This window comes from Pteronotus mesoamericanus, unplaced genomic scaffold, assembly GCF_021234165.1.
Source record: "Pteronotus mesoamericanus isolate MK-2021 breed Mesoamerican mustached bat unplaced genomic scaffold, CSHL_Meso_final contig_61, whole genome shotgun sequence".
Taxonomy (NCBI): domain Eukaryota; kingdom Metazoa; phylum Chordata; class Mammalia; order Chiroptera; family Mormoopidae; genus Pteronotus; species Pteronotus mesoamericanus.
Genome location: NW_026555217.1, coordinates 447,440 through 469,321, shown reverse-complemented (window position 1 = coordinate 469,321; position 21,882 = coordinate 447,440). Strand labels below are relative to the sequence as shown.

The following is a 21,882-nucleotide window of genomic DNA, read 5'->3' as shown; positions in this document are numbered from 1 at the left end:
CATGGCAACAATGAATTTGCTTCATGTGTTTCTTTGGGGTTGAAGAGATGTTTGAGCAAATTGTTAATCTGTTTTAATATCTACTTGAATATTCCATGAGGTTAAAATAGTGCAACCTCTCATCCTGTCCAGCTTTAATGTTTAAACAGAGAAATAAAAGTTGCAAATTGACATGATTTGAAGATGACTCATAAGACAGCTGCTCTCTCAACCCTGACTTATACCATTGAGTCCAAGAGAAGAAGTGTGTTCAGAACCCAGGAAGACATGGAACAGTGATTTCAGTCCCCCTGCTTTTATGAGAACATAAAATATCCCCACATGCAAATATCTCTCCCAGTTCTGGAATAAATCCTCCCGTGCGCTGTGGGGGAACACAGTTCTTTGCTTACAAGGGGCTGACACCTCAAGGAGACAGAACTCTCTCTAGAAGATGAGACTGCTGGGTCTCTTCCTGTGTCTGCTGATAGCCCCCCAGGGTAAGTGTGTCTGATGTCGGATGCAGGTTTATGGGATGGTGGTGACTGCACATGTCTGACAGGAACTGCTTCTCCTTTCCCCAAGGTGCCCTGTCCCAGGGGCAGCTGCAGGAGTCGGGCCCAGGACAGGTGAAGCCCTCGCAGACCCTCTCCCTCACCTGCACTGTCTCTGGATTCTCCATCACAACCAGTGGTGACTGCTGGCACTGGATCCGCCAGCCCCCAGGGAAGGGGCTGGAGTGGATCGGGTGCATAAATTATGGTGGAAGCACCTACTATAGCCCGACTCTCAAGAGCCGCACCTCCATCTCCAGAGACACGTCCAAAAACCAGTTCTCCCTGCAGCTGAGCTCCATGATGGCCGAGGACACAGCTGTGTATTACTGTGCAAAAGACACAGTGAGGGGAAGTTAGGGTGAGCTCAGACACAAACCTCCTGTCAGGAGACAGGATGGTTGGGCTGCAGGTGGCCCTCAGGCAGTGCAGTGGAAAACAAAAATGACCCTGGCCAACGATATCTGACAACCCAGGACCACTTTTCTGAGCCTCCCCTTCTTGCATCAGCCCCTGATTATGCTCCCGAGAAGACACTAGACCAATGACTTCCAAGGTCCAGCGCTCAGGGTTCCTGCCTGTGTGCTCTGAGAATGCAGACTGGCAGGTTGTAGGTCAGTGAGACTGCTCCTACAATCAGAGTTTGCTATACTGATTAGATGAGGGTCTCCTGTTGACCTTCTCCAGGACAAACCAGAGCCTTCTCACTGCAGATTTTGAAGCTTCCAGATGCTAGGAGGACAGGAAGCCACCAGTTTGAGCACTCTCCATTCTTCACATCAATCATGTTTGCTTATGTTCTGTCATCAAAGCAGGTCACTCATTCAGTTCAAATGTGTTTGGAGATCCTGTCCATGTACGAGGAGCAGGGGAGCAAGGAGGCCTGAAGTCATTACCATGAAAATCATCAGTGTATGAGTGTGAGTGTAGTGTGGGATTTACTAAGCTGTAGAAGTGCAGTGGCATTAGGGCCACATGTAAGGATACTGAAATAGGATGAGAAAGCACAGGAACCTGAAGACATTAAGACCCCAACACACCTTAAATCTTCTGGATTCAGGGGTGTCAGCTGAGTCAATGTATATGGCAGGTCCAGGGAAAAGACTCTCTGGTAGCTTCATAGTGCCCTGGTTTGGGGCTCCCTGCAGAATCACTGGGGCTTAAAAAGCCAAAACTCTGTATTCTGAGATGTTTAAACACATGGTGCCTCACAATTCAACCTTTAATTCTCGACTAGAGATTCTGAGGGATTTATGCCCTCTGAGGCCAGAGAAGACCCTGCCCTGCAATACATGGATTGGACAGCAGGAGGCACACAGGTCCCATGAGCTCAGTGATACTACCAAAGGAGCAGGTGGAGTGGAGGAAGGGGAGGGATTTTCTCCTCTGTAGACCTGAATCTTAATGTTTTCATTAAAAAAAATATATAAAATGAAAATTAGGCATGAGGTGATTCTAAATATCCTATTCTATCAGAGAATTTACCATACTCAATAAGACAAGAGAACCACAGTTAATGGGGGTGTTTTTAGGGTTTATTTATATCTGCATGTTTAGGAGCTGATGCCAAGGATGGTATTTTCAATTGTTTCAGTGCTGCAGTTTGGAGACACTTTGATGCCAGAAATAAGATCTACAAGTATTAAAGACCATAACTGATCCAAGTGGCCTCTGTTACATTCAAAAGGGGCTTCTCAATGAGGAGCATATCCTTGGGGGATTTGTTCCACTGTGGGAACAGCTATATATGCACAGAACTCAGGGACTTGGCAGGGAATGCATATTTGATAATAATGATCAGTACTTGGACCCTGCGTCACTCACTGATCATGGTCCCTGTGCCCTCTACCCTCTCTCAGGTAGAGTCAACTATTCAGCTATGAAATCCTGCACCTCACGACTATGAAATGGGATTAGGTAGACTAGGTTAAGCCTGGGTAAATCTGTGCTCTGAGAGCATCACCCACAGCCACACTCTCCCCTGCAGAAGTCCCTATGACAAAGACTCTCATCATGAACTGGAGCTGGGCAGCCCTCTTTCTAGTGGCAGTGGCTACAGTTGTGGAGCTCCTTAGTTCCTGGGCCTGGAAGGGGATGAGAGAGAGTCAAGGTGAATATCCACCAACTCCTGCCTCCTGTATACAGATGTCTACTCCCTGGAGCAGATGGTGCATTCTGGGTGAGAGGTGAAGAATCTTGGGGCTTCAGTGATGGTCTCCTGCAAGGTTTCTGGATACTCCTTCACCAGCTATACTATATTCTGGGTGAGAGAGGACTCCAGAGAGGGCCTGCAATACATGGGCTGGATCAACACAAATAGTGTGAAACCCATGCATGCCCAGGGCTTCTCAGAACAATTTTTCTTCTCCATACATATCTTTCAGAATAGCCTATCTGCATATAGATATCTGGAAGCCAAGGACACAGCCATGTGCTAGTATACAAGTGATACAGTGTGATGACCCACAACCTGAGTGTGTCACAAACCATGATAATCAGGACATCTGAGCTGGGATGGGAAGATGACAGGCAATGGGTATCCTGAATTCCTCACACACAACCAGGGACCTGAGACCCAGGACTGATGCTGTAATGGGCACTTCAGAAATTCAGGGAAAATTTTCAAGAGACCAGATGCACTAGGGGGAAGATACTCTTGAAAAGACCCCTGTTATTTGTTGTGATTGTGAAGGGAACACATTTCAAGCATTCGTGTCCTCTGAATTAACCACTGCATCAAGGCGTCTGCATCTGGGAAACCTTGGTCAGTGTCACATTTGGGGATTTAAACCAGGTGTCTCCTAGCAAGTTCTAGGACATTTCCTTATTTCTGAACAATGTAATTGTGCTTGGAAGAAAGTAAGCACATGAAAGTCAAGGAGGAATTTCTATGGTGTTCTCTCTGGCCGAGCATCACACAGATGTCATTCTTGAAGCAAAGATGAGGGTTGACAGGTGTTCTAGGTTCCAGCACAATTGATCACATCTCAGTGTTCTTTAAGTCCTCTGTAAGCATGAGATCCTATGGAATCTCTTCACCTGATACAACAGCAATGCCTAGTTTCCTGTCCCTCAGCCAGTACTGATGTCATCACAGAACATGGAGCAGGGTAGGGACACCATTGTCAATGGAAGGACCACATCCAGTCTGTATTATGTTTCTATGTCAACTGAAATGATTACTACACACATGACACTGAAATCTACACACTTGTATCATTGTATATTCTGGAGGTCAAAGTGGAAATGTCAGCTCAAACAAAAGCCATTCAGTGTCCATGATAATTCATCACCATACACAGGGAACCTTTCCTAATTTTGAATGTCCATATAATCAGTGCATCGGGTTCAATTTTAGTGGATGACCATAAGGTACAGCCATGGCTACAGCACTTCTATGGGTTACATGCAGATATGAATAGAGACTGTGAGATAGAGGAGATGGTTTTTCTGAAATTAACAATCAAATAAAAAGGGGGTCCCAACATGCTCCTTCTCTTGACCCCTGATTAAAACTACACCACACATCCACATAAATACAGGTCTTGATGGTGAGCAGGATGCTGAACTGACAATGATGAATGCTTTAATCTTAAGTTAGATCCACCAGCTCCAGTAATGGAAGGTTTTCTGGATGACTTATTCATTATGAATAAATTGATAAAGAAAAATTGTGATCTTCCAGGAGAATTATACAAAATGTTTAAAGAAGAGTTAACCCCTGTCCTTCTCAGACCATTCCAAAAAAATACAGAAAGAGGGAAGACCCCTAAACTCTTTTTATGAGACCAGCATCATCCTAATCCCAAAACCAGATAAAGACACCATCAAGGAAAAAAACAAAAACAAAAACAAAAAAACAAACAAAAAAAAAACTACAGGTCAATATCACTGATGAATGTAGATGTTAAAATCTTCAACAATATATTGGCAAAACACACCCAGCAAAACATTAAAAAGATGATCCACCATGACCAAGTGGGATTCACACCAGGGATGCAAGGATGGTTCAATATTTGCAAATCAATAAACATATCACATAAACAAAAGGAAAGACAAAAAAACAAATCATATCAATAGATGCTGAGAAAGCATTTGATGAGGTACAGCACCCATTTATGATAAAAAAAAAAAAACTCAGCAAAGAGGGAATAAAGAGGCATACCTCGACATAAAAAAAGAAATATATGAAAAACCTACAGCCAACATAATACTCAATGGGTAAACACTAAAGGTTTTCCCACTAAGCTTGGGAATAAGACAAGGTTATGTTCTTTCACCACTGCTGTTCAACATAGTATTGGAGGTCCTAGCCACAGCGGTCAGACAAGGAAATAAAAGCATCAAAAATGGAAAGGAGGAAGTAAAATTATCACTGTTTGCAGATGACATGATAGTGTACATAGAAAATGCCATAGATTCCACAAAAGATCTACTCAAACCAATAAATGAATTTGGCCAAACGGTGAGATAAAAAAAGTCAGTATTCAGAAATAAAAGGCATTTTTGTACACCAACAATGAACTATAAGAATGATAAATCAGGAAAAAATATCATTTGCTATAGCGACAAGAAAAATAAAGTAACTAGGAATAAACTTAATCAAGGAAGTAAAAGACCTTCATAGAGACAACTATACAACACTGAAGAAGGAAATTAAGGTAGACACACATAAATAAAAACATATGCTGTGTACATGGATTGGAAGAATTAACATCATCAAAATGTCCATACTACCCAAATAAATTCAAAGGTCCTATGTAATCACTATTAAAAAAATCAATGACATATTTTACAGATATAGAATAAACATTCAAAAATTTATATGGAATGATAAAAGACCCCAAATAGCTGCAGCAATTCTGAGAAAGAAGAAAAAAGTAGAAGGAATCACAGTACCTGACATGAAACTATATTACAAGGCCACTGAAATCAAAACAGTCTGATATTGGCATAGGAACAGACACATAGATGAATGAAACAGAATAGGAAGCCCAGAAATAAACCCATTTCTCTATGGTCAATTAATATTTGACGAAGGGAGCAAAAGTATAAAATGAAGTAAAAATAGCCCCTTCAACAAATGATGTTGGGAGAGCTGGACAGTTACATGCAAATAATTAAAATTCAGTCACCAACTTACACCATACACGCAAATTAACTCAAGATGGATAAAAGACTTAAATATAAGTTATGATACCATAAAAGTCCTTGAGGAGAACATAGGCAAGAGACTCAGATATTCCACACAGAGACATTTTCACTGATATGTCCCCTACAGCAAGGGACAAAGGAAATAATGAACAAATGGGACTTCATCAAAATAAGGAGCTCTGCACAGCTAAAGAAAACATCAGCAAAGTAAAAAGGGAACCAACCATATGAGAAAATATATTTGTCAATGATATCTCAGACAGGGGTTTGATCTCCAGAATATATAAAGAACTCACATGAATCTACGCCAGGAAGACATACAATCCAATTTAAAAATGGGCAAAGGACCTGAACAGACTCTGCTCCAAGGAAGACATGAACTGGGCCCAGAGACATATGAAAGGATGTTCAGCATCACTAGACATTACAGAAATGTAAATTAAAACCACAACGAGATACCACTTCACACTGGTCAGAATAGCCATCATGAACAAACCAACAAGTGCTGGTGAGTATGTGGAGAAAAGGGAACCCTAGTCCACTGTAATTGGGAATGCTGGCTGGTGCAGCTACTGTGGAAAACAGTTTGGAATTTCCTCATAAAGCTAAAAAGGGAGCTGCCTTTTGACCCAGAGGTTCCACTGCTAGGATTATATCCTAAGAATCCTAAAACACCAATTCAGAAAAACCTATGCACCCCAATGTTCATAGCAGCACAATTTACAATAGCCAAGTGCTGGAAGGAACCTCTATGTCCAGCAGTAAATGAGTGGATTAAAGAACTATAGTACATTTACACAATGGAATACTACACAGTAGAAAGAAAGAGTGAGCTACTATCCTTTGCTACTATCCGTAACCTCCTCCAGATGGAACTGTAGAGCATTATGCTAAGTTAAATAAGCTAGGCAGTGAAAGACAAATATCATATGATTTCACCTATAAATTGAACCTAATCCACAAAACAAACAAGCAAGGAATATATAACAAGCAACACTGAAAGAAAAAAGAGACCAACAGTACAAGAGGGAAGGAGAGCAGGTATAATGGGGAAAAGAAAGGGAAGGGTCAAATCAAAGAATATGTATAAAGTACTCATTGAGAAATCCAAAGTGGGGAAGGATTGAGTGTGGGAGGCGGGGGTGAGTGGGGCAGGGGAAAGTGGCGGTGCAAAAATGGAGACAAAGATATTTGAACAATTAAATAAAAGTACTGAAAAAAAGAGAAGAAATAGTGCTCTCCATATCAATGATTATTTTATTTTTATTTTTATTTTATTTATATTTTATTTTCTATTAGTGTTTTGTATCAAGGTTTTCCATAATCTGATTTCTAAAGTTTCAAATACTTACTCCCCAATTTCTACCTACATCTTCACTTAAGCAGACCTAGTCATGACTCAGTTTCTTCAATGTCCCAAATGTTTGAACTTGGTTTTATCATAGAGATTAGGAAATAAAAAACAAAAATGAGCCAGTAAGGCTGCTGCACATTCAGCACTAAACTCCACTAAAGAAACATGTCCTAGGAGCACTGCCTGCTTCTCTGAAGACTTCAAACTCCTGTCTCCTAAAGAAACAACTGACACTCCACCTCCTCTAATACTGGGTACATGTCTTCTAGGTTCACACTCTCTTAGTTCATACTCTGATTGGTTTTGAAGGAAAATAAGGACAGAGGGAAATTCCTGTGGTCTGTACTGGAACCTCCTGAACTTTTAATGTTCCCCGTGGTCGTGAGCATTGAAGTTCCTTCATGTGTTAATTACTGGTGACTTTCAAAGGCAGCTCTTATTTTAAATACCTCTATTTTATGAAAATTTACTCTCCTAGGTCATGTAATCATCTCCTTGACCAGTCAGGTCAGTGGAGATTGCCCAGATTCAAGTGTAGGGAGCAAATGTTAACAGACATCCACGTTTTGACATGCCACATGCTGGGACCATGCCTTTCATGTCATCACCCAACCTAAGGGCTCCCTATATAGTTGGAGGACATGCAAATCAGGTCCCTTTGCTCATGAAAAACAGCCTGGCCTCAACACCACTGCTCTGAGACAGAACCCCAGCCTGGGATTCTCAGGTGTTCCCAGTCCCTGCTCAGGACAGAACCTGGACCACTCACCATGGAGTTTGCACTCAGCTGGGTTTTCCTTGTTGCACTATTAAGACGTAGTTTATGGAGAATTAGAAACATTGAGTGTGAGAGAAACAATGGACTGGTGACACTTTGCTGACCTGACATGTTTGTTTTTGCAGGTGTCCAGTGTGAAGTGCAGCTGGTGGAGTCTGGAGGAGGCTTGGTGAAGCCGGGGGGGGGGGTCTCTGAAACTCTCCTGTGCAGCCTCTGGATTCACCTTTAGTAACCATTGGATGAGCTGGGTCTGCCAGGCTCCAGGAAAGGGGCTGGAGTGGGTATCATACATTACTAATAGTGGTGGTAGCACATACTACGCTGACTCTGTGAAGGGCTGATTCACCATCTCCAGAGACAATTCCAAGAACGAGCTCTACCTGCAAATGAACATCCTGAGAGCCGAGGACATGGCCCTGAATTACTGTGCAAGAGACACAGTGAGAGGAAGTCAGGGTGAGCCCAGACAAAAACCTTTTTGTGGGAAACAAGAGGGCTGGGCTTCAGGGAGAGCTCCAGACACCAAGGGGTGCTCAGGGCATACTGAGCACAGGGCATAGTTCTGGAGAAGCTGCGGATTCAGGTTTCTGTTGATTTCCTGGCAGATATGGGGTTAACTCTCCACACAGAAGTTTCCCTCTGAGAGCCTTCCTTCATGATTTTGTGTTTATGTCTCAAATGCCTGCATTACAGAGGCTTGTTGTAATAGGTGGAAAACACTCTCACATGAACCAAAGTGAGAAAGCCAAATGTATGTGCTTACACTTATCCTAATGAATCATCAGTGAGTCATTAAACTTTTATGACCCACACCATCTGAATTTAGTCAGAGGTTCTGCCGGACCCAACAGTGCAGCCTAGCCCCATCCAGCTCAGATTCCAAGCTGGCCAGCAGCAGGACATGTGTATACTGAACAGCTGGCACCAGAGACATATGGACCCAATGCCAGAGAACAAAGGCCTTTGGTGGTGATGGTCATTGACTTGACTCCATGTCCAAGACATCAACAGCAGTTGAGATCATGAGGAAGGAGAGGGACCCCCATGATACCTTGGTATGGATGCCCAAGCTGATGATGTCATACAAATAGAGGGAGTATAAAAATGTTTGTCACTTCGTTGAGGGGTCTGTTAGGAACAAGGCAGACTTTTCCACAATCAGGAATGGCTGGATCACACCTGGTAAGGAGCCTGGTTCAAGTTATTATTGTTCATCAGTGACAAGATTGAAGAAGGTACTGCTCATGAGAAGGTCTTTTGTGATTTCAATCTTCTACCTGCATCAAACTAGAGAGAATCATTTCTTTCTCTACATATTTCTTTTGTGTGTACAGGAGGAGAGAGGGGGTGTACCTTAACTTGTCAGTACCAAATGTCAAAAACGATTTCTTTACTACTACTTATTCCACTGAGCACCTAGAAATTATGAGTGAGAACATGAAGTGAGCAACCATTATGGGTAGGAAGCAAATTTAGCCCCTAGAAAATGAGTATAATTGTTTTATGTAAGTAATAAGAGAAGATAATAATAAATTATATGGATAGCTTAGTTCAAATTATGGGGTGGAACCTATTCACTCTAGGAAGTTGTCAGTTTGTTCTGTAGGATTTGCCTCCAAATCCTTTCTGCCTCCAAAGATAAGAAGCTTCCACAGGATAATGAAGATCCTTGGTTTAGGGAGGTCTGCTGGAGTAACCTTCCAAGTGAGTAGAATAATGATTTGATTCAATTGGTGTTCCTATGTGTGGCTGTGTCGCTCAAAAACTCACATATTAAAACTCATGCTACAAGGCTCATGCTATGGTGTTAGGATGTGTGGCCTTAAGAAAGTGTCAGTCCCCAGGTGGAGCTCTCATGAACAGAATAAGGGCCTTTTTAACAGAGGACTGAAGACGTTGCTTTGCCTCATCCACCTTCTGAGATTACAGCAAACGGACAACTATAAAGTGGGCTCGTACCAGTCATCAAAACTGCTGGATTCTATTCTTGGATTTTTCACATCCATATATGTCAGGAATACATTTCTGTTGTTGGCCAATGTCCTAGTCCACAGATTTTGTTACAGCAACGAGAATAGTTTAGGATTGTAATGTTACATGACCACAAGGGTTAACTCCCTAGAGTTTTGTTGCTGTTTTTCTTGTAAAATATACACCATAAGTTTCCTTCCAGTCATGTTCAAGGGCACTTTTTCTCTTGTGTCTTCATCTACAGACAAAACTTCCTAGTCGAAGGTCATGGGAGACTCCTGAACAAATATAGCAGAAAGGTAGCATTAGAAGTGGGCAAAATCCATGAACCATTCCATTATTCACCCCATCAGCATGGAGCCAGGTCGGCTTTCTCTGAAGGTAAAATCTATGGTCCTCCTAGTCACTGAATCAGAGGGACATGGCTGATGTGTTCTTGAAGGTATTAGCATTGCCACCATTCAGGAGGAGCATTGGCTGAGAGTTTGAGGGCTCACTTACGTTTGATCATTTTAACTAAACATGGCTTTTTCCCAAACTTCCCAGAAATTGTATATAATAATGACTGTGTCATTTGGGTCATAGTATCCCCTTACAGAACAATGATTCTTGTGTGGTGTGCACCTCAGTCATTTGATAGTCTGCAAGCCATTTGGGAAGGAGGAGGTTGAGCACAAATGGTGGCCAGGGCAATTAAAATGCACTGCATGTGTTTATTCCCTCTTTTCACTCTCTTTCTTAATGTTGAGGTACTCTTGGTGCACAGATGTAAAACGGCAAGAATTCTGTTTTGAAAGTACAGGAGAGCAGCCTGTCTAGTGCCCACTGACCTCAGTCCCAGGAGGCTGAAAATAGTGATGAGCTTCTCTCTGTGTGTTGACACATGTACAAGGTAAAACATGGGATTTATCCTGAGATTAATAGCATGAAACACAGCGCACATGGAACATTACTGTAAATCCAATTGTGTTAAACTGACTGATGGTAGAATTTAGAAAAAAATGAAAATACTACAACATGAAGTCTAAACAGCCTCTTATAAAATGTACACTATCACAAGGATGCTTTTCCCTCTGAGTCCAGTGGGGTCTCTTACCTACAGACTTTACTTCTCTGTCCCTAACAGGAGGAGCACTTGCAAATGGGATGCTTCATGTGCTGATAAACTGAGCCCTGCCACTCTCCCTGCACATCTGAAAGAGCAGCCTTAGCCCCTGTGTCTCTGCAGTTTGCACTCACTGCAGCAGTTAATCCAGAGGAAGCACCCTGATATTTAGGCTGAGCTTGGCACTTGCTCTGATGCTTTTACATAACGTTAGGATTAAAATGGTGTGTGTGTGTGTGTGTGTGTGTGTGTGTGTCCACTTCTATTAAGAGTATTTTGTCTAGAGATGCCTGATGTGAAGTGCAGCTCATAGAATCTGGGTGAACTTGAGACACATCTCTGAGACTCTCCTCAAAGGCTCAGGATTCATTTTCAGTGACTATTATATAACCTGAGTCTGCCAGACTCTAAGGAAGATACTGGAGTGAGTAGGTATTATTAGAAACAAAGCTAACAGTCACACAATAGAACACACTGCATCTGTAAAAGGCAGTTTCATCATCTCAAATGATTATTCCAAAAGCACTGCCTCTCTGCCAATGGAGAGCTAGAGAGCTGAGGACAGAGCCCTGTATTCCTGCACAAGACACACAAGAGGGGAAGTCAGTGTGAGGCCAGAGGGAAACCTCCCAGCATGTGGGGTTGTGGCCATCAGGGGTGCTGAGTATCCCTGCTCACAGGAGCAACCCCAGGAGCACTTGCAGGTGGAGGTTTGGTCTGGTTTCCTGTGCAGCTTCTTCTTCCTTTAACAGTTTCCCTCAGGAAAATTATCTGGGGTCCTGATTTTAGGCACACCTCTGGATTCTCTCAGAGAAATGTCTATTCTAAAGACACATAACCTTCCCTCATTGACAAAATTCAGAGTTATTTTCAGACACTCTTGTATTCAATTTAAATGAACCATCAAACCTTCTTACCCTTGTCATTGAATAGAGCCAGAGACTCTGTTGGACCCACTAAAGCAGCACAGCCCCAAACCACTCAGTGTAAAGATTACCAGCAGCAGGACACATGCATGTTGGGCAGGGGTCACCAGAGAATATGGATCCAATGCCAAAAAAACAAAGATTCCCTGATGTAATGGACATTGACTTGGCATCATGTTCAGAACACCAGACATAGGTGACACCACAGAGAAGCAAAGGGACCCACACAGCTTGATGTGCATGTCCAGGCTGACAAACACACAGCAAAGGGCCATGGACTAATTATCACACACTTAATTTAAATATCTGGGAAGAACAAGAAAAACCGTTCAGCAGGGTAAATGTGCTTTGATAGAGCCAGGATTGGAGACTAGTTCAGGGCTTTTATGTTGTCCAGGTGTGGAAAAGATGTGTACACAGGGGCTGGTTCCCAGCGACATCCACAGAGGAGACCCAGACTTTCTTATCAGATTTCCCATTTGGTTCAGATTAAGAAGAGGTAGGAATGAGACTTCATTTGCCAGCAGCCAAATATAAATTACGACTACCTATTTCATTTAACAACCATAAAAAATGAGCAAAAAATTAAAGGTCATTATGTGTGAATAACGACCATATCTACAGAAAAAGAAAAGAAGGACAGTTATATGAAAGCAATTGATGTGGATGATGAGGGTGGTGATGATGATGATGGTGATGATGATGATGATAATGGGGATGATAGTTATTTTGATGGTGGTGAAGATCATGGTTATGGTGGTGGTGGTAGTGGTGGTGGTGGTGGTGGTGGAGCTGCTGCTGCTGCTGCTGCTGCTGTTGGTGACCTTGAATTGAGACTGGTATCCTGGTTCAATGAAACTATGGCTGGTCATACAGACACACCATCACCAGGGCTCCTCCAGTCAGGAGTGTCTTCTGTTCTCTGTAGTGTTGAATGATTTTATAAATGGAGCCCCAGTAAATTACACAGTCTGAGTGAGTCATGGTGTCATCACATTAGTAATGTCCTGAAAATTTTCTAATTTCTAATCCCCTGGACCTGTGATATTGTTACCAAATATAAGAGAGACACTGTGAAAATGTGAATGGGGCTAATGAAGAATCCCCTTTCCATTCATTTCCAATGACACCTTCCTCCTTTCTCTTCATCTCTGTATGCAAAATATGTAACATTTCTATTTGAAACAAACACCTGTGTTCTAAAATGACGTAATCTCTCTTTCATGCCCTGTACTTACTTTTGGATTCTCACTTAAAAAGTCTTTAAACCCATGTGTCTAGTACTGTGTTCATGAAAATAAGGCAAAGTTCTGTATGTCATTCACACTAAGTCCAGCATCTCCACCCTACCCAGCTCCAATGGGCCTCTTATAGTTCCTATGTCTGCTGAAGCTAATGAATGTGGATAATGAAGGCCCACCATTTTCTGGGGAGATCTTTGGGGGAAAAGCACCCAAGAAAAGATCTATTAAAATATTGATACATTAGACTTAACTAAAATTAGATAAATTTGCCCCAACAAAGATCCATTAAATGAATAAACATATGTGAACATAAAGACTGTTTCCAAATTATATAACTGATGAAAGAAAGTATTTATTATACACTAAAAAATATAATATGTTGTGTGGAAGACACGAGCACCCTCTGACCACAGTGATTATCCAAAGAAACAAGGCTGAGAAATTCTGGGAGTGAGGGTTTCTTGTCAGGTTAAAGGATCCTATTCCTGTGAGAAAATCTGTACTAGGAATCCTCAACATTCCCTGCCCTCTGAACAACAACATCACTTACAACACTGGTCTGAGGAAACAGGTCCATTAAGCTACTGCTATAATCATTTCAAAAAATGTAAAATGCTGAGTTGTAAACATAGATCATCACTTTTTTTTCATTTATAGTCTTTTATTCATGTAAACTTTTGATTATTTCTGATGTGATTAGTTTTGAGTCTCTGCAATGTTGCAATGGGTTTGTGAGAGGGGAGAGTTTACATAGAGAGCTTAGACACAACCACTAAACTTCCAACATCAAGAATTCAGGAAAATGTCTGTGCTTGGGAGGGAATTACTGGAAAAAATTGGCATCATAAATTAAGAAAAAAAAGACAATGAATATGAGTATGCTTTATTTCTGAAATTTTCTGCCAAGGCAGATACTATTTGTAATGTTATAATATAAATTTTTGGTAATTATGGATATACTGGAGTTTTGAGATTCAGAAACTCTCCACATAAATGGAAATCCTTTTTACATCTGATTGAAAGATGCATGAAAATGTAAAAGTATCACCCACTCAACTAGTTAAACATTTATGCTTATGCTGAGAATGGTGAGGCCATTATTGATCTTATTTCAAGTGTCTCATAAACCAGTGATCCCCTATATCTGATGCACATGTTGAGTGAATTCAAGAGAAAAAGATGTACATACAAAGGTCCCATAATGACCAGGGCATCAGGCCTCCATGCCTTCCCACCTACAGGGAAACTGTTACCCTCCATGCAAACTTCTCTGCCAGTTCTAAGGTAAGTCCTGCCCTAGCATGTAGGGCCCCACGGCTCTCTTCTCATATGGGCTGAGTATGGGGAAGATATCTCTGCAGCCTATGGTCTAGGAGAAGATGAGACTTCCAGGTCTCCTCCTGTGCCTGATAACAGCCCCAAAATTTGAGTGTCTAAGATGTCAGACACTAATGTAGGGGGCCCTGCTTGACCATGGATGCCCTGCAGGAGATTAGTGTTACAGTTATGCCTGATGTCCTTGGACCTGGAGCATCCACATGAACTTTGATGCTGCCTCAAGCACCCAAGGCACAAGAGCTCCTCCTGCATCTTACACCTGCATCCTTGGACTAAAACTAACCTTGAGACTCCTCTGTGACACCCATGCCACATTCATTCTTAAAAGTCCCCTCAACCTCCTTTCTGTAACAGTCTCTTATTTCCTCAGTGCCACAGTGAAGAGGCAGGGTGTGTGTCCCTGTCTCAGGACTATGAGTTTGAGACAACTGTGACCTGGGTGTGGACCCAGTCCCTATAAGAACAAGGGCCCCATCATCTCTGTCCATGCCACACAGGCTGTGTCACCACCTCCACTTTCTTCTCATCCTGCTGCTTCCAGGACAGACAGGAGACCATGCCAAAGGACCATGAGCATGCTATGAAAATTATTACTGTTTGTCCTAATTCAGCACAGTCTGTGGTCATGGGTGCTTCCTGTCCATTTCAGGTGATCATGTGTTGACTCCTTTGACCTGATTTTGGTTTTTGCCTTCTCTTTGCTGAGTCCCCCCCCCCAGATCAGGAAAAACACACAAAAAAATCATATTTACAATCAATTGGAATCTTCTGTAAACAAAAAAAAGATGGAATAGGAAACTTGATAAGCAAGATCTGCTACATCCTCACCACAAAAAGGCATTCCCCCTTAAACAGAAGAGAAAGTGGACAGATGCAAAAATAAAGATGAACCTAGGAGATACAATGCCCAGAGAAATCTGTGCTTCCTAGAATCACAATGGCTTTGTGCTTCCATGTCGGTGAGAGACAGAATAGTCAAAGACATGAGAATAGAGTGCATCATCAGATGGATGGGGTGAGATACAGGTAGTTATTATTTAATGAGTGAGTTCAGGAAACTAAGCATTCTTGGATTTAGAAGGCGACATCAGTTGCACAATGTAGTGACTGTGTGTCTCTGTGCCCATTCAAAATAGATTATCAAGGTAAATATTTTGGACAAGAACTTCAAAAGGGGTGTGACTGCCCCATACATTTTTCCAGGGAATTGGAATCTAGGAAGGAGGAAGGCCTGGTCCATGGTTCTGTACCACAGAGATCCTTGGGCTGAAAGCAATGTGTGAGGTTGATGTGTGGGACAAGGACAGTGGGAAAGACATTCCCTAAGAGGGTTCATGGTGTTACAAGGACTTAGTGTCTCTTCGAGGGAGATGTGATGTGGGTGGTGCATCATTGGGGTGCAACAAATTCTAACTGTGGGTGTCATGAAGATTAGGGGTGCAGACGCATCATGATGCATGATGCTCACTAAGCACAGGACTGTCCTACACAAAATGGAGCCCCCTTTCTAAGGAGACACTTTGTCCCCATTAATATTCAATTTGCATTGTCCTCCGACAGGTACCTGGCATTCCCTTCTACTCTCATATAGTATGGGAATGAGGAAAATGACAATACATTCAATAAGGTAACACTTACCTTGGTCTCAGAGTCTTTAAATCTCCTTGAAAACTGGGATACAGGATACCCATGTGTCACCAGAAACACGTCTGTGTGCAGGGCCTCAGGGATAGGTAAAGAGGGGACATCATGTCTAATTTGAGGGTCCTCTGGGACAGATAAGTAAACACAGCACTGGGCTGGCCAAAGCCATAAATGCACTCAGTTCTCCTCCACACTGGGGGAGAGGACAGGAGAGGGTTACATAGCACAGGTGTTCCCTGAAGCATAGGTATGCTGCTCACTGGAAGAGGTGTTCTCACTCTTTTTCTTCCTTGGCATCTACCTACTTTGTCTTCATGATGGTCATTACTAGCCAGTGCTCAGGACTTTTCACAGGTGTCCTCCAGCACCTGCAGGACTGTGGTGCTATCCATGTCACAGATGTCACCTTGGTCCCTCATGGCTGCACCAACCCCTAACTTTCAGCTCCCTTATCAACAAAGGGGGGATTCCTCCAGACATTTGTCACTTGAGGAAATCTTGCATCTGGTCCAAGGATGTCCTCAGTCTATCAGATAGGCCCCAGGCCTCACTGTGCACTATTAAATAATGGGGGCTGCAGTGGGAATTTTCTGTTTATGGAGGCTGTGTTAGACATGGGGAAGCATATCTGGTTTTAAACATTTACCAGGTTGTTAAAACCCATCATATGTTTGACTTCAGCTTAGTCTTTTAATAAAATATACAATTACTCTCTTCTTTGGCTTCCTTCCATCTGTCACCTTGTACATCATAAGCTCCTAGTCACCTCCCTAGGACATCAGCCCCCAGACTCACCCACCCCAGGTTCTCAGGTGTGTGGGAATGACAGATTCCAAAATAATTTCTATGACCAGAAAGCAGGCCCCATAATTCTCACATATTTCAGAATGTCTGCAGTCCCAGAGTCAGTGTCTGTGTGTCTTTGGGAGAAGGTGACTCAAGGGTCCTTGGGCTTCATGTGGTCTAGGAACCTGGGAGGTCTCCTGATTGAATCACTTGTAGGCAGGGCCTGTTCTGTCCTGAGTGAAGTGAGGCTAAAGGAAAAACACAGCCTGATTAACATCTGTCTCAGCTGCAGGCCCTTGGCTTGACTCTGAGCAGCAGTTCCTAACCAGTTTGGCCTGTTCCCTGGAGCTTGTGTGAGACAGAGGCTACACCTGAACTACCATGTGCAGGACCAGAGGCCTCAGCTAGATCAAGAGAAAGACTGTTCTTTATTTTGCTATTACTTTGATCAAAATTTACATCAAATGTTATTTTATATGTAATTATCATTACCCAAACTGGCAACGATGTTTTTCTTTGGGCTCAGGAAGATGTTTGAGTGTAATGTTAATCTGTTTTAATATGCACTTGAGTAATTAATGACATTTAAATAGCGGGATACATCATCCAGTACAACTTTAATTTTCAAACACAGAAAGAAGAGCTGTCCATCGACATGATTCAAAAGCACCTGAAAACCCAACTACTCTCCCATACCTCACCCATGCCACCAAGTCTGAAAGAATAAAGGCGCTCAGGACCCAGAAGGACATGCGGCAGTGACCTCAGTTCCTCCCCACTTGTGAGACAAGAGTCCTCCACATTCAATTTTCTCTCCCAACTCAAGGTAAATCTTCCGTTGGGCTGTGAGGGCTCACAGCTCTCCCCTCACACGAGGCTGAGTCTCCGGAGAAGGCAGAGTTGTGCTCTAGAATAAGTTGAGCCTGATGGGGCTACTACTTTGCCCCATGGTAAGTGTCTCAGATGTCAGAAATGGGTCTGTGGGATGGTGGTGACTGCACATGGCTGAGAAGGACTAATGTTCCTTGTCCAGGTGTCCTATAACAGGTGCAGTTGTGGGAGTCTGACCCAGGGTTGGTGAAGCCCTCACAGACACTCTCTCTCACAAGCGCCATCTCTGGTTACTCCATACCCAAAATGACTGCTGGTGCTGGCTCTTCCAGCCCCTAAGGAAGGGGTTGGAGTGGATGGGGTGCATAAGTTATGATGGAAGAACTTACTACAACACATCCATCAAGAGCAGCACCTTCATCTCCAGAGACACATCCAAGAACTAGTTCTTCCTGCAGTTAAGCTCTGTGACCACTGAGGACATGGCTGAGTATTACTGCAAAAGAGACAGAGTGAGGGGAAATCAGGAGAACTCAGACACAAACCGCCCTATGGGATACAGGAGGGCTGAACTTCAGGGGGCACTCTGGAATCCAGGGGAAATTCAGGACATCAGGGGTGCTCACGACAACAGGGGGCACAGTGAAAAATAACACTGACACTGACCTATAGATTCTCACAACCCAGGACCACTTTTCAGGGCCCTCTGTTCCTGAATCAGCACCTACTTCTGCTCCTAAGGAGAAAACTGTCTAGTGTCCTCCATGTCTCTGCCTTCAGGGCTCTTGACTGTGAGCTCTGAGAATGGGGACCTGTGTACTGTAGTTCAGGGTGACCTTCAGCATGTCAGGTCAGTATTCACTACACTGACTGGACATGGGTCCCCTGGCTTGGTCATCCCCAGGGCAAACCAGAACCCTTCTCATCGTGTTCTCAGCAGATTTCAGGTGCTAGGAGAACAGGAAACCAGAAGTGTGGGCACTCTCCATTCTTTATGTCAATTGTGCTTGTTTTTCTTCTGTCATCAAGTAGGTAAACAATTTGGTTTGGGCCACCGTGTAGCCTCAACAAGAGAGAAGGAAGACTCAGAGTCATGACCATGAAAATCATCTCAGTGTGTATGTGGTTTATTGAGCAGTAGAAGTGAACTGGGAATTATGGCCACATATATGGATACACAGATAGGACCTTCCAGCAGATGACCATAAGGACATCGGAGTTCCCCAAAGCCCCCAAGAGTTTTTGGACTCATGAGGACAGCTAAGTCAGTACACCTGGTAGCTCCATGAAAGGGGTTCCCCGGAGGGTCACTGGGGTTTAGTAAGCTCAATTCTCTCTATCCTGAACAACCTAAACAGATGGAGTCCACGTGGGAGCATCCTGAAGTCAAGGTGCAGCTTTTAATTCAGGAATGCAGAAGCTGAGAGGTCCTTTCCCTCTGAGACGAGACAGGACCTTTCCCAGCAGGGCATGGGCTGAGCAACAGAGGACACCTAGAACCTGCCATCTCAGGGCTGCTCTCAAGGAGTAGGCATAGAGGGAGTTAGGGAGGGGTTTCCTTTGAGGGCCTGGGTCTTCCTCTTTTTCATTAAAAAAAAATCTAAAATAAGGGTTACAGGCACGTGAGGTGATCATAAATACCTTATTCTATGGGAGCACTTACCAAACTCAGTAAGACAAGATAACCACGGTCAGTGGGAATATTTATAGAGCTTCTTTATACCTGAATGTTAAGGAGCTGGAGACAGGGATTTTTTTTTCAATTAATTCCATTGCTGTATTTTGGAGACACTCTGATCACAGGAATAAGACTTTTGTTTATTAAAGCTCAGAACTGGTTCTGGTGGACTTTATGTCACTCAAAGGTGGGTTCTGAATGAGGATAATTTCCTGTGGGGCCTTGTTCCTCAGTGAGAGGAGCTATGTCTTCACAGAGCTCAAGGACCTGGCAAGAAATATGTGTAGGGTAAGTAGAAGCAGTATGGCTTCCTCACCCAGGTGTCTGGGTAACTGAGGGGAGCAGTTTCTCACAACCTTGAATAGGTCTGATAAAGCAGTGTTCTCATAGCCATGAGACTGGATCTCACAGCCTTGAGTTTTGTTCCAGTAAATGATTCCCATAACATGAAGTTGGCTCACATGTGCAGCTACTGCTATGTTACTTAGCTTTTTGGCCTGAGGACAGCTTTGTTCATGCTAGTACATAAGGAATAGGGACTTCTAACTGTGAGTGGGTGGCACATAGTCATGCTGGGGGAATGCAAGGGCCCACACTGGGTGCCAAAGAGAGGGAGCAGGTGACATAAGTGTGACACACAACTTGCAGTGTGTATGGATCATCCATGCTTGAATAAAAGACATGTTAGACCTTCCAACACCCTGTGAATATTCTTGAACAATTTCCAGTCAATGAACACTATTGTCGATTAGACAATTTTGGAAATACCTGTTACTGCAATTCAGTTCTTTGAGTACTTTATTTTTGTCATCCATTTGGGAAAATTCTCTAGCATACAAGAGTCAACCTAGGAAGATGGAGTACCTTCTTATGTGCTTAGCAGATCTGTTCCATAGCATAGCCAAGCAGAAGAAAAACGTTGGAGTAATACTTCCCGATAAGTCTATAACGATATTATAGAAAGAAAATGAGCTTTTTGACAATTATATGCAACAGGATGTCCATGAGTTCTTAAATTACTTACTAAATACAATTGCTGACATTTTACAAGAGAGAAAGTAGGACAAAAAAAATGGCCATCTACCTAATGGTAAGATTGACAGTGAAAATAACAACAGCACACCAGAACCAACTTGGGTTCATGAGGTTTTTCAAGAAACATTAACATATGAAACCAGATGTCTTGTTTGTGAAACTATAAGTAGCAAAGATGAATATTTTTTAGACCTTTCTGTTGAGGTGGAACAAAATGTGTCAAGTACTCACTGTTTAAGGGGATTTAATAACACAGACACTCTATACTGTGCATACAAATACTACTTTTAATAATGTCACAGAAAACAGGAAACACACACACATTTGAAAGTTAACACACTGTTCATGATTCTAGCTCTACACCTGCAGAGATTTAAGTATATGGATCAACTTCATCGCTACACAAAACTTTCTTACCAGGTAGTTTTCCCTTTAGAACTTTGTCTCTTTATCGCTTCACGTGATGCAACCAATCCTGACAGAATTTACAGCCTTGTTGCTGTAGTGGTTCACTGTGGAAGTGATCCTGATCAAAGCCGTTGCATTGCTATAGTGAAGAGTCATGACTTTTGGTTGTTGTTTGATGACTATGTTGTGGAAAAAAATAGAGGAACACAGGTACAAAGGAAAAAAAGTACTCATCAATAATAACTTTAAATGTAAATAGATTAAATGCCCCAATTAAAAGACATAGGATAACTGAATGGATAAAAAGCATGGTCCACATATATGTTGTCTACAAGAGACCCACCTCAAAATGAAAGACCTACCCTGACTGAAAGTAAAGAGATGGAAAAAATATTCCAAACAAATAGACAGGGAAAAAAAAATTCTGTGGTAGCAATAATTATATCAGACAAAATGGATTTCCAAACAAAGGCAATAAAAAGAGACCCAAAAGGACACTCATTAATACTCAAAGGAAGAATCAATTAAAAAGGCATAAACATTGTAAACCTTTATGAACCAATTAAGGAACACCCAAATATATAAGGACAATCTTGGGGGGCTTTAAGAGAGATATAGACAGTAACACACTGATGGTGAAGGATTTAAACAACCACCTGGCAAAATTGGATAGATCTTCTAAACAAAATATCAACAAGGATATTGTGGAACTGAATGACACATTAAATCAAATGGACTTAACTGACATATATAGAATCTTTCATCCCAAAGAAGCAAAATACAAATTTTTTTTCCAATTCACGTGGAACATTTTCAAAGATAGACCACATAATAGAACACAAAAAAGGCCTAAAAAATTCAGGAAAACTGAAAACATAACTAGAATTTTCTCAGACCACAAAGACATGAAACTAGAAAACAACCTCAAGGAAAAAACTGAAAAACATTAAATCTCATGGAGACTGAATAGCATGCTATTAAACAATGGATGGATCAATAATGAGATCAAAGAAGAAATAAAATAAGTTTCTGAAAACAAATGAAAATGGATACACAACAATACAAAATCTATGGGACACAGTGAAGGAAGTCCCGAG

The 21,882-nt window shown here is 42.3% G+C and overlaps 1 pseudogene and 1 gene segment (V, D, J or C); both read left to right on the top strand.

The window, feature by feature from the left end:
- Window positions 1–408: 408 nt before the first annotated feature.
- On the top strand, window positions 409–893 carry LOC129076583 (immunoglobulin heavy variable 4-30-4-like). The segment is given in 2 exon segments: window positions 409–479; window positions 565–893. Coding segments are annotated over 2 exon segments (375 nt in total).
- Window positions 894–1,077: 184 nt separating this feature from the next.
- The window catches only part of LOC129076582 (ubiquitin carboxyl-terminal hydrolase 12-like), a 33,831-nt pseudogene continuing 13,026 nt past the window's right edge, over window positions 1,078–21,882 (top strand).